At 44.3% G+C, this 12,513-nt stretch overlaps 1 protein-coding gene across 1 annotated transcript in view; it reads left to right on the forward strand.

Annotated features, from left to right (window-relative positions):
• The first annotated feature begins 9,765 nt into the window (after positions 1-9,765).
• Positions 9,766-12,513, forward strand: part of MAN2A1 (mannosidase alpha class 2A member 1) — a 107,153-nt gene continuing 104,405 nt past the window's right edge. The window contains exon 1 of the mRNA XM_036403557.1: positions 9,766-10,368. Coding sequence (XP_036259450.1) covers positions 10,234-10,368 — 135 coding nt within the window. The 5' untranslated portion in view covers positions 9,766-10,233. The remainder of the gene's footprint in view (positions 10,369-12,513) is intronic.

A 12,513-nucleotide genomic window follows, 5' to 3' on the forward strand; every position in this document is an offset into this window, starting at 1 on the left:
ATGAACACAAAATCAACAGAGAAACCTCAAAACTGTCTTCCTTTCCGAAAGGGAGACCTTGGTCCTAATAATTATGAAGTAAACGATTTGTATCTTCAGCATGTTACTGCAATGAAGAGACTTGAATGGCTTCCTCCTGTGATGACAACAATGAGCAGGAAAATTATATCAATTTCTTAAAAATACAAGAAAAAAACGATACAGTGTGAATTTCTGTATACAGGTCAGACACCCATATTACTTGTTGCCACCCCATGGAGAGCCAAAAGAATTTTCTTACCTTGCTAATGCTGGCAAGCAGATCATGGAGAAGACACAGTCATCTTGACAAGCATGTGTTGCTTGTGATGAAGTTTGCATGCTGTGAAGAAAAAGCTGTAGAAGTCAATCCTCTTACCATTGCCTCCAGCAGAGAGGAGAATAGGAGATAATTTCCTCCCCTTTGTTGATGTCTTTTTCCTCAAAAAAGAAAGAGAGGAAAGGGTTAAGGAGCCAGTAGATCACTGTCTGAAGAAAAGCAACATCACCAAAAGCAAAGATATAATGTTCAGGATGTTACCATAACTACTTAGTGATTCTTGCTTGATGCCATTTCATAATAATCTGAGGATTGAGTTGAGGATAGTTGTGATACATGATAGCACAAATTTCTATGAGTATTTGTTTCAAATATTATCTGCTGTGGTGGTGAAGGACACTACACTTAATAAATCTTTACATCGCAGAGGTCAATATTTTCTCAAAAATATCAGCACCATTCCTTATTTAATAAAGAAAAATTAAATTCAATAATAAGAATGCTCATATGTCCTGTCTCTTCCATAACTTTGAAAACAACTAGCAAATATCAATCACATGTTACAGAAAAACAATGATAAATAATCTGTGGTCTTGCAGAGTTAATAAAAATGGTTAACCAGGTAGAAGACAGACATCTAATTCATGCCCATCTTTTGGAGAAGTTTCCCAGTTAGCTTAATATTATTAGTCAACTTATTTAAAAATACCTTTTCTCAAGGGAAATATAGGTTAATAAATGCCTCCACGGTGAAAGATGGTGCTTCTCCTTTATCAAATTTCTTGAAATCAAAGAAGAAGGATCAAAATGATAGGAAACTATGTCTTACTTGTTCTGCTGACAACAGAACATCTGCTCTTTCTCCTTCTTTCCTTTTTGGCTTTCAAACTAAACTAAAATGCTGTAACTGTGGGACACCGTGTGACAAAATTCCTCCTTCATGCAACTCCCACAGAAATTGTGGGGCCATCTTCAGCAGAACTCTATAAATTATGCTGGAATCTTTTTGATTTTCTTTCTAAATTGTAACATGAAATAATGGAGTAATGAAGTCAAGTGTTGTGCCTCCCTAAAATGTAGATCATGCACTACACGGGTCATACGAGCTTGTTGCAACATGTTCCAGACTCTAAAGTTGTTGGTTTGAGGGTTTTGTTCCCTTGCAAGGTAAATCATCAGCATCCTCCAGAGACCTTGCACAGGGGCGCTGCTGCCCAGTAGACTTTAGCAGGCCATCTATCTTCCTCCTGCCAGAGTTGGATATATGACGAATCAATTTACAGTCAAAAATAGGCTGGGGGGAAGAAGTTGCAAGGTACCTGACACAGTAATGGGCATTCTTTCTGTTTTATACCTTATTACACTATCCTCATCTTGATAAAGTTTATTGTTTTTCTGTATTAGTGTTCAAGTATTCACTACTTTATAGTGCTCACACAAATGAACACATTTACTGCAAAAGTTTCCATTGAAATCTCAGCCAGCTAAGCTGCATTAAGGCTGCCAATGCCTCCTTCAACCCCAAAGAGCCCAGAGCAGCAGCCACAGGGTGTGAAAGCACTTCCCTTCTATAAGGGATGGCTTGGGGAAGGTGGGGATATGCTGTTTATCACTTTGCTTAGTTGTTTAGTCAGAATTAATCTTTAGCATGTTTGTGAGATAAATATGATCATAAAAGCTAGACATTTTAAGAATTACTGGGGTAACTTAGGAAGACAAGAAGGATTAGTTTGGTCAGAAGAAAAACAGCTAGTGGAATATGCCATGATGTTTGGGGGGTTTTGTCCATTTTTGTTTGTCTTTTCCTTTTAAGAATATAATTTCTTTATAGTTGGGCTTCCTACAGAAATATTTTTGGTTGTCTTGTACAGACCTCAAAGATTAATGACATTTTCATAAGCTTTTTTCCTATAGTCTACTGTATTAACAAAGAGAAAAAGGTATTTCTTAAAAGGTAAAGTTGATTTGTAATATTCTTTTCACAATATAACTTTCAGTTGATTTGGAAAGAGATCAAAGGAAAAAATAAGAACCAGAATATCATCTGAAAATACACCATACTTTTTTCTGCAATTTGAAGCCTTATTTCAATAGGCAGGAAGCAACAATAGACATATGCAAATTTAGTTCTTTATAGTCAACATTATTCCAAAAAAAGTATGTTTTTATATATGCTGTGATTCAATTAGTTTGTATACTAAATGTTAGAAATATCTACCATATTCTTAGGATTGTTTGCATTTGAAGTTACAGTGACTTATCTCTTCAAATAAAGATCTAGGACTACTGTAGAAATGAACAGGTATTAAGGTGGGTCATGAAATTGCACTTTCCCATATACTCATACATACTCCAAGGCATCACTTCCAAACATGGTAAAATATTCACTGTCAAATGTAGTTCTGGACCATCCTGGCTGCTTTGATGCACAGTGTGAGAGAGAGTGGTGGATATGTCTGGCTTCTTCATTCGAGCACATGGTTTCAAATTTGTGGATTGAAAACATGCAAAGGAACAGTAATGACATTCCATAACAATTAAATTTCCTTTTTTTTATCTCCAAGGTAAATCGTGAAAAAAATCAAAACATATCTCTAATATATTTAATCTTTGAATTAATATGGGTGACTGATATTTGGTCAATTTTTTATGCTTTAGAGGCTAAGACAGATGATCAAGCCTGCATTTTAAACAAATATATCACAGCGAAACATAAGTTTGCTTGACACTTATTTCTCTTACTAGATTTTCTGAAGTAGATACTTCTAATTTTATACTTGCAACTGGCTTTTTTAAAAGTATAATGTTTGCTATGCTGATGAGGATTTTTGTTACTTTTATCATTTTAATATTCATTAACATTAGTTAATTAGAAAACTAAACTGATATTTCTATCTAACTTTATATGACATATCTGAGGCATTGCTCTTTGCTTTGATGTTGTTAAACAGACCTTTATCCCCACCCATTTTTTGTTGCTTTATTCTCCTTAGGCTATATTGGCACTTAAATATTTGCAGTTCCCGGAGTGGTTTCCCAGTTGTGGATAATTTGGAGAATAATCAGGCTAATGTAATATTATCTATCTTTAATGAAATACTTCTGTTATGCTTTCTAGAGGTGGAATTTAATACTTTTGGGATACTTAGCGGTGCAGAAAACTGACTGTACCTGTTTTGGGGGTGCAAATCTAGTATTACATAATAGCAGCGATGACTGTATTTCTTAAGAACTGGATGACTCTAAAAGAACCCCCACCCCCAAAATATTTAGAATTTCTTTCCTTGGCTCAGCCTATGCTTTACTTTTAGAGCCAGTGCTGCACTGCTTACAGGAGCTTCTCTGACCACATTTCATCTCTGCTTTGTGCTGAACCAGCTTTTATTTTGAGAAAAAAAATACATGTATAGCATTGTTCATTTTTTTCTTGTGTATTTATTCTCATTTTCTTAGGGAATGACCAAACAATTAAAGACATGACTGAATGTACAAATATAAACCACACATCCAGTAGTATTCAGCAAAGAAAGAAAGCATTCTTTTACTTTGTAAAAATACATTGATACATAGCATAATGACAAGATTCATCACGAATCAACAGCCTTGTCCAATAAAATTTTTTTTGCTGTTTGGTATTTAACATTTTGATTTGAGCATTCCTTGTTATAGAATGGCATATATTCACTCTGTAATAACTTCAGGAAGCTTTCATAACACACATTTAGCCAGACTTAACAACATGTGGCTTGTCATATCTTAGTTCTAAGCTCTTTTAAGGTAGCTTTTTGATTTTTGTCATGCCATGCTCAGTAAATTAACACACGTTTGGAGCTCTCTGCCCCTTGGAATCCAGGTGTTTCAATCACCCGAGATTTAGGCAGGAGTGCTCAATTCAAAGTTCTCCAACAGAAAAGGGCTTTTCTACAGTTGGTGGGAAAGCTGGCCATCCATTAGGAAAAATTAATTCAGCACTCAAGGAAAATATCCTTTACACAGTTTAAGGCATATGGTTCATGAAAAAGGTGCCAGCCCTTGGTGAGGGGGATCATACAGTTTTGAACAAACTGGTAAGTATGGTTAGCACTGTTTTTAGAAAAACAAAAGGTCTTCCATGGGTTTGAAAGAGAGATTTGTGAATCTTCACAGACATGCATTCTGTAATGTTTTATTCTATGCTTTTGCAGTTTAGTGCAACCTAAAATAGATTAGTATAATGTTTGAGTTACTTAGACTATCAGGATAACAGAAGTAATTTATTGTCAGCTTCTGTATTAACTTTCTGCAGACATATAATTTCAGCATTCTGATTTTAAAAGAGAAGTACCACATTTGTTTAACAATACATCATTTACAAAGGGGAAAGTAAGACATAAACTAAACACCCATTTAAGACAATGCACTCTGCACCTGGAGGCAAGTTCTGTATGCAAAAGAATATACATATATATATATATATTTATGTACAAGCACCTTCTAAAAATCAAATCGCTGCAGCACTTCAGTTCTGAAAATGCAAGAGGCTTTGCTAACTGCCTGATACTCCACTCTATTAGATAGTGTTTCAAGATCAGTATACATCAGAATGTTTTGAAATCTACACTAGGTCAATGCAGTCTAATTCTTAAGCCATGAGCATTTAACATTAAGTTATAAACAAAAACAAGCAAATAAATTCAATGTAGGTGAAAGCAATGTCTTATTTTCCTTCACTAGTTCCTAATACTTTAGGGAAGAATGACCTGACTGCTTGGAAGATGGATTGATTTTTGAAGTCTGGAGCCTTACACCTTCAATAAATGCAGACTGGCAAATATTGCAGCATGATACTAATAGTAGGCAATGAGGCACTGCTAAACCATTTCCTGGTTGATTTTTCATTTGTATTTAAATAAAAATGATTGATCTGACATTGAGGAAGCATCAAAATTAAATGGTTTTAAAATTACATCTTTGTCAAATGTAGGTTATTGAATCCAGAACTTGAGAAGCTACTGAAGCAGAAAACAAAAAAGGAGTGTATGCTCACACAAGCTAAATTCCTTAAGAAAATGAACCTAAGAATTTTTTCTCCCTATGTCCGTTCGTATCAAACAGATTTCTAAGAATACGTATACTTAGCATTGGTGAAAAAAGCAAACTAGGGCAGGAAGGATCCAGCATAAGGACAATGGAACTGATGTAGAGTCTGGAGCACAAGTCTGATAAGGAGCAGCTGAGGCATCTGGGGATGCCTCATTCAGCTTGGAGAAAAGGAGGCTCAGGGGGGACCTTGTCACCCTTTCCAGCTTCCTGTAAGGAGGTTGTGGCCAGATGGTGGCCAGTGTCTTCTCCCTGGCAAGTGACAGGACAACAAAAAAGCAGCCTCGATTGTGCCAGAGTGTTTAGATTGTATATAAAGGATAATTTCTTCCCAGAAAGGGCAGTCAGGCATTGGAACAGATTGCCCAGGGAAGAGGTGGAATTGTCTTTCTGGGAGCATTCAAAAGGCCTGTGGATATGACATTTGTTCTCTTAGCCACCTGACAACTATGTGGTACATTCTGTCAGCCTAAAGATATGCCCCCTTTCACAAGATCTTTACATGATCTTGTGAAAAGTCCCTCTCTAGCTCTCCTGTAGCCCCACTTTAGGTAGTGGAAGATGGTATAAGGTCTCCCTGGAGCCTTCTCTTCTCCAGGCAGAACAGCCCCAGCTGTCTCAGCCTGATTTCATAGGAGAGATGCTCCAGCCCCCTGGCCACCTTCGTGGCTGTCCCTTGACAGCTGCAGGAGGTCCATGTCCTTATGCTGGGGGTCCCAGCACTGAATGCTCCAGGTGAGGTCTCATGAGAGCTGAGCAAAGGGGAAGAATCACCTCCCTAGACCTGCTGGCTACTCTTCCAATGTAGCACAGGACATGTTTGGCTTTCTGGGCAGCAAGCTCACATTGCTGGGTTATGACAACCTTATCATCCACCAACATCCCAAGTCCTTCTTCCTGGAGCTGCTCTTAGTTGGAACATGAGACATGTTAGCTGTCAGTTATCTCCTTACTTTCTACGTGCCTTACCATAATTTTGAGAAGGGTCTGCTCTGTTGCTGGGTGCTGAGGTGACTCACTGTCTGGTCGGCTGTCTGTCTCTGCCTGGACACAGGTAGGGTGGTTCTTGGGCGGCCCGCGCTTCAAAGGACGAGTCTGAACTCTTCGGTTTTTCAATCTTCAGATTGTTTATTATTTCTTATCTACAGAATTTTCTGTCTGCCCAACAGAGGTCTGACCTGCAAGGCAGCCAAAGGCACTCTGACCACCCACGGGGTGGTTATGTCTTTTTATACTAAAAACTATGTACATGATATTTACCTTTATTTCCCAATACCTTTCACCCATATTAGCAAGTGCACCTTCACCATGAGCCAATCTCCAAGTGCTAACATCACCACAGGAAATGGATGACAAGAAGAAGAAAGAAGAAGGACAAGACACGCTCTGATCCCTCCATTTTGTCTCCATAATCCCCCTGTACCAAAAACCCCAAAATCTACATTTCACCCTATAAATGTGTCTTTCTTGCACCCTTCACTCCCAAGTGATTCTCACATCCTCAAACAGATGTCACTTCCTTAGAAGGATCAAAATCAAGGAACCAGACACTCCTGGCAACATTCCAGGATTTCCGAGCCTCCCCAAGGGTTCTCTTGGTAACTCTGGACATCCAGAGTGATGTGCTGAGTTCCCACAACTCACTGGCCTGTAGTTCCCTGAGTCTTCCTTATTTCTCCTTTTAAAAATAAGATTGATATTTCCCCTTTTCTACTTATGGTAAGTCCACTTGACCATCACAACTTCTCAAATATAGTGGCTTAGCCTCTTTCTCCACCAGTTCCCTCAGGACCTGTGGATGCAATTCATCAGAACCCATGGAATTGTGCACCTTCAGTTTCCTTATATGTTCTTGAATCCCAGTGGGTAGTTCTTCATTTTACATATCCCTGCCTTTCCCTTCTGTGACTTGGGCAGGGAGGCTGGAGTCATCTGCCAAGAAAGACTGAGGCAAAAGTGTCATGAAGTACCTCAGCTTTCTCCATGTGCCAGGTAATCTCCTATCTTCTTCTGGAGAGGCCCCTACATTTTTCCTAATGATGTACCTATAGAAGCTTTTATTTTTGCCCTTTTGTCCCTGATTAAGTTTAACATTACCAGTGCTTTATCTTCCCTCGCTGACACCTGGGTACTCAGAGTAGTTCTCCTTATTTCTCCCAGAATACCTGTCTTTACTTCCACACTCTGTAGGCTTTCTTTTTTAGTATTTGAGTTTCCAGAAACCCCTTGTTCATCCATGCAGGTCTTCTGTGGGTTTGCCTGATTTCCTTTTTCTTGGGATGCATTGCTTGGAAGAGGTAGTCCCTGACTATTAACCAGCTTCCCTGTGCCCCTCTCCAGGGCTTTATCCCATAATAAAGCGGACCCTGGAAAGACCAAGTCAGCTGTCCTGAAGTCCATGGTGGTGAACTTGCTGTGCTCCCTCCTCATTGCCCGAAGCATCTTGGACTCCACCATTTCATGGTCACTGCAGCCCTTGAGCTTCACATTCCCCACCAGCCCTCTCCTTGCTGGTGAGAATAAGGTCCACCATAACCATAGCACCTCTCCTCACTGGCTCCTCAATGACTTGGAGAAGGAAGTATTCACCAAGGCATTCCAGGAACCTCCTGGATTGTCCATGCTCTGCTGTGTTGCTCCTCCAACAGATGTTGGGCTGGTTGAAGTTCCCTGTGAGGACCAGGGCTTGTGAACATGAGGAGTCTCTCTTCTCTGTCTGTGGAGGGACTCATCTTCTTGATCTTCCTGCTCAGGCAGCCTATTGCAGAACCCCTTTGTAATGTCACCTGCCCCTGCCCGCCCTTTACTCCTGACCTATAAGCCTTTGATTAGCTCCTCATCCATCCCCAGGTGGAGCTGTATGCATTCCAATAGCACAAGACACTTGTGTACACAGAGGCATTGCCCTCTCTACTACCATAAGCCAACTGACAGGCCAGAGTGGCTGGAGTTCCTTTGTGCTGTCCTTCAGGAGCTTTCTTACTGACCTGCTATCCCTCTCTAGGCCCTGAAAATCTCTTGTTAGCCCTGGCATCAAAATAGTAAGGGATGGATGGACTGAGGTTCCCCTTCCCTCAGCAACTACAGTAGCTCTTAATGTTCATACCCAGCAACTACAGCAGTCCTTACTGCTCTTCAAGGATGGAATCCAACACTTTGACATTTTGTCTAGTGGGAGAAATCGAAAATCATGAAGAATCACACCTTGAAGTATGTTCTGTAAGATATTAGATAAAGCTCCAGACATGGGAAACCTTAACAATGATACAAGCTTCTTGACTCCAGCAAAGATACACTGAAATTTATTGGCCAAATTTTTGTGTACTATTACAGTTTTTGCTATTGGGAACAGGCAGGGTAGGAAAGGGGATGATATTCTTGGCAAAAGAAAACAGTGGTGCTAACACATACATCCTGACTTTAAGGCATAGGTGTATGTCTCAATGACAGTCGTTTATAAAGAAGCACACACAATGGTAGAACATGTTCCTAGGATGTGCCTAATTCTCAATGGCAGCCAAGGCATCTTAAGTAGTACCTTGAAATATTGGGTAGAAGCAGATACCAGGGATGCACGTTTTCAGACTGAGCAGATTAAATCTGTCAAAATTAGGAGCTAGAAGCTACCAAACAGAGGGCACAACCTGAATGGCCTTCCATGAACCGGCCATTTCAGCTGTGACCCATTCCTGTAGGAACAAGAGTTACTTTGCATGAAAGCACCGTGGAACATTCTACTTCTTCATACCCAGAAAAGCTTGACCGAAGCTGGAGCTTGGCAGCAGCTCACAAACGTGCCTGACTGTGCCAGCAGGCAACTGGGATCCCACAGAAGACCGGACGGGGCTCTGCCGAACAACGCGGATGCCGGAATCGTTCGGATCCGGAGGTCTCCCCACGCCCCACACTCCCTCACCTCCAGTCCCCTGCCACAGCGAGCCGTGGGCAGAACGGCGGAGTCTCCAGCCTGCCCTCCCTCCCTTCCTCTCGCTTCCTCTTGCAGCCTCCTCTCTTCCACGGCGGAGGCTGCCACACACCGACCGCCGACGGGGCGGCGGCGGCAGCAATGGGGACATCGGTGCGTGGCGCCTCCGAGCGGCCGCGGAGCAGCTCCCGCCGAGCCGAGCCGAGCCGAGCCGAGCCGAGCCGAGCCGGGGGCGGGCAGCAGGGCTGCCCCTTCTCAGCCGAGCAGAGCGGAGCGGCGGAGGGGCGGCGGGAGCTGGCTCGCCCCGGGTCTCGAACGCCGGGGCGGTGCGGCCGGCGGGGGCGGAGCCGCGCCCGTGACGCGGCGCTCCGGCGGCGGCGGCGGGGCCGGTGGCGGCGGACGGGCGGGGACTCTCTCGGCGCGGAGCTTGTGCGCTGCGGCCCCGGGAGCTCCGGCGGCAGCGGCAGCAGCCTCCGGCCGGGGAAGGAGGTGCCAGACTCCGGCGTCGCGTGCGGGTAACGCGGGGGAGCGGAGCGGCTGCTGAGGCGGCCGGAGGAGGAGGAGAAGGAAGAGGAGGAAGAGAGCGGGGAGCAGCGCCGCTCGGTCGGCCCGGCGGTGCTGCTGCCGCCACTTCCCCGCTGGGCGCTCTCCTGCCCGCGAACTCGATTCGCTCCCGGAAACTCTCGGCTCTCCTCTCAGTCGCGCCGGCGGAGTCTCGACACGGCTCTCGGTCCCTGCAAGGCGGGTGGGGGGCAACTTCTCGCACTTCTCCGGAGAAAGATTTGGGCCGCTCCGCTCCGGGGGCGGCAGCGCCTGCAGTCCCCGCCGCGGCGGGAGAACTTTCGCCTCCGATCGCGGGGCGGCGAGAGGGGCCCGGGTACGCCGCCCGAAACGGGAGCAGCGCGGCGGCGCCGGCCCGGCAGCCGCGGAGATGAAGCTGAGCCGGCAGTTCACGGTGTTCGGTAGCGCGGTCTTCTGCGTGGTGATCTTCTCCCTGTACCTGATGCTGGACCGCGGCCACTTCGACCACCCGAAGAGCCCCCGGCGGGAGGGCACCTTCCCCAAGGTGAGCGGGGCGGTGGCCGGGGCGCGGCGGGCGGAGGTGGAGGGGAGGGCGGCCGTGCCGCCACCTCCGTGCCCTGGACGTGCCGCTGCCGGAGCGCCGAGGCGCGGCGGCGGCGGGGCGGGGGCCGAGCGGGGCCGCCTGCGGGCGGCGCTGGCGCTGGTGCCGGCCCGGCGCGGGGCTGCGGCGGGAGCGGGCACAGCCACAGCCGGGCGCGGGGGCTGGCGGGGGCTCGCCCGGCGGGACGGGACGGGACGGGGCCGCGCCGCGGCTGCAGCGGCTCCGCGGGTGGCGGAACAGGGTGCGGGGCGTGCGCGGGCAGGACGGGGAGAGCTGACAGCTCGGGACCTCAGCCGTGTCAACAACAGGTAGACTTAGGGAAATGCTGACTTGGTGGCTGCTTTCCTTTCCGCTGAGCCGTGCTTTGGAGCTGTAGCTGGCTGACCCGACTGCTCCTCATGGTTAAACGACGCAGTACTTCAGTTCCTCACTTTCCTGTGTTCGTTGCGTGGCAGAGAAGTTTAAAAGCTGTGTGTCGTGACTGTGTTCTAATAAGGAATGTTTGCCCGTGAGAAGAAACATGAATTTCAGAGGGGACGTGATTTGCTGTGCAGAACGGCACAATACTGCTGGCTACACACAGCTGTATGTTCTTATAGACAAAAAACCCAGCAAAACCCCACAATATAGAATACAAAGTTCTAACCTATTTATGCTTGCACGGTACTTATTTTTATTTTTATTGGAAACAAACCGAAGGAAAGTATATTTTAGTACTGGAGTGAGACTTCAAGTGAATGAAAGAACTCTAAAAACTTAGTTAAAAAGTAACAATTGTCTCTCTGTTAGAACTACTCTTGTTTCATTCAATGCAAAATTAATAATTGAGGACAAAAACCTCGACTTAAATGTAAAGAAAGTGAGCAGATCTGTTCTGCCTTTGTTCCTTCAACTTACAGTTCAGGGGTCAGCCTTCAGTTTTTGCGGGAAGGAAGAGAACAAGAGGAAGAGAAGAGGAGCAGGACAAGGCTGCTACAGCAGCTGAGTCTGTTCAGTGTGTAACTCCAGCAGGAGGGTAATGTCACATGCCTCTCTTGTAACAGCTAAGTACAAGTGCTGCTTTGGGAATATGGGCAGTATCTTATGTGAGGAAATCACTTAATGTATCATTATTCAGCCAGTGAGTTTAATACAGGTGTGTGTTAAAGTCTAATGTTAGATGTTTGGTTGAAGTACTTGAGTGAACAAGAAAGATTTATTAGATGTGTTTTGTCTTCCATTGTCCTACAGTGTAATCCTTGTCAGAGGTGTAACATGGTTTTACCTCTTGTGACCATGGGCTTGGTACCTTGATCTGTTTTCAGGCCTATTCCTTCTAGGTGGTGTAGTCAGCTAGAGACAAACGTTTCTCCTTTCATCCTCCTCCCTCCCTTTGGTCTTCTAGAACAGTCTGTCAGTGTTTACTCTTTTTGTCTTTTCCATGCCTAGATTTCTTTGAAGCTTCTGATTCTCACTGGAAAAACTTCTGCCTTTCGAGGGTTCTTCCTCTGGGTAAAACAGTTACCTTTTCCTTTCTTACTGCTTTGTCTTTTGAGGAAGTTATAGATGAAATTCAAATGTTTCACTTTGTTACAACTGTGAAACCCCTGACACTTAGCAAATGCCTTCAGAGTTTTATAACATCAGTTTGAAAAAAATGCAAAAGATAAAGAGTGAAATAGAAGCCTCTAGAAATATGTGAAAGAAACACTTTAATACTACTACCTCAGCTGACTGAAAGTTGTTTGTGTCACTGCAGTGTTGCCAGAGCTCAAAGTACTCTAAGTCAAACTAGCCACAGATGTAAAACCTTCAGGCTGTTTTTGGTTGAAAAAAACTATGGCAGCAGACTGTCGATTTAAGAATGCATTTTCTTTTCCAATGACAAAGGTCAGAATTTTTTAGCTTGAAAGAAGGAAGTAAGATTTTTTTTTTCTTTCAGATGTTATTGGTTTGTTTCACCTCATGCCTCTCTGATTTGGCAATGTGCTTTGCTGTTTCTCTGTGCAGCTCTGGTAACAGCACACGTCACCTTTCATGTCCCGGAAGTTGCACATTGATTAGTTTGTTCTTTCTGACCTACGTGGCTTACAATTAGCTCAGAGAAGT

The sequence above is a fragment of the Molothrus ater genome, assembly GCF_012460135.2.
Source record: "Molothrus ater isolate BHLD 08-10-18 breed brown headed cowbird chromosome Z unlocalized genomic scaffold, BPBGC_Mater_1.1 matZ_random_MA35, whole genome shotgun sequence".
NCBI lineage: Eukaryota > Metazoa > Chordata > Aves > Passeriformes > Icteridae > Molothrus > Molothrus ater.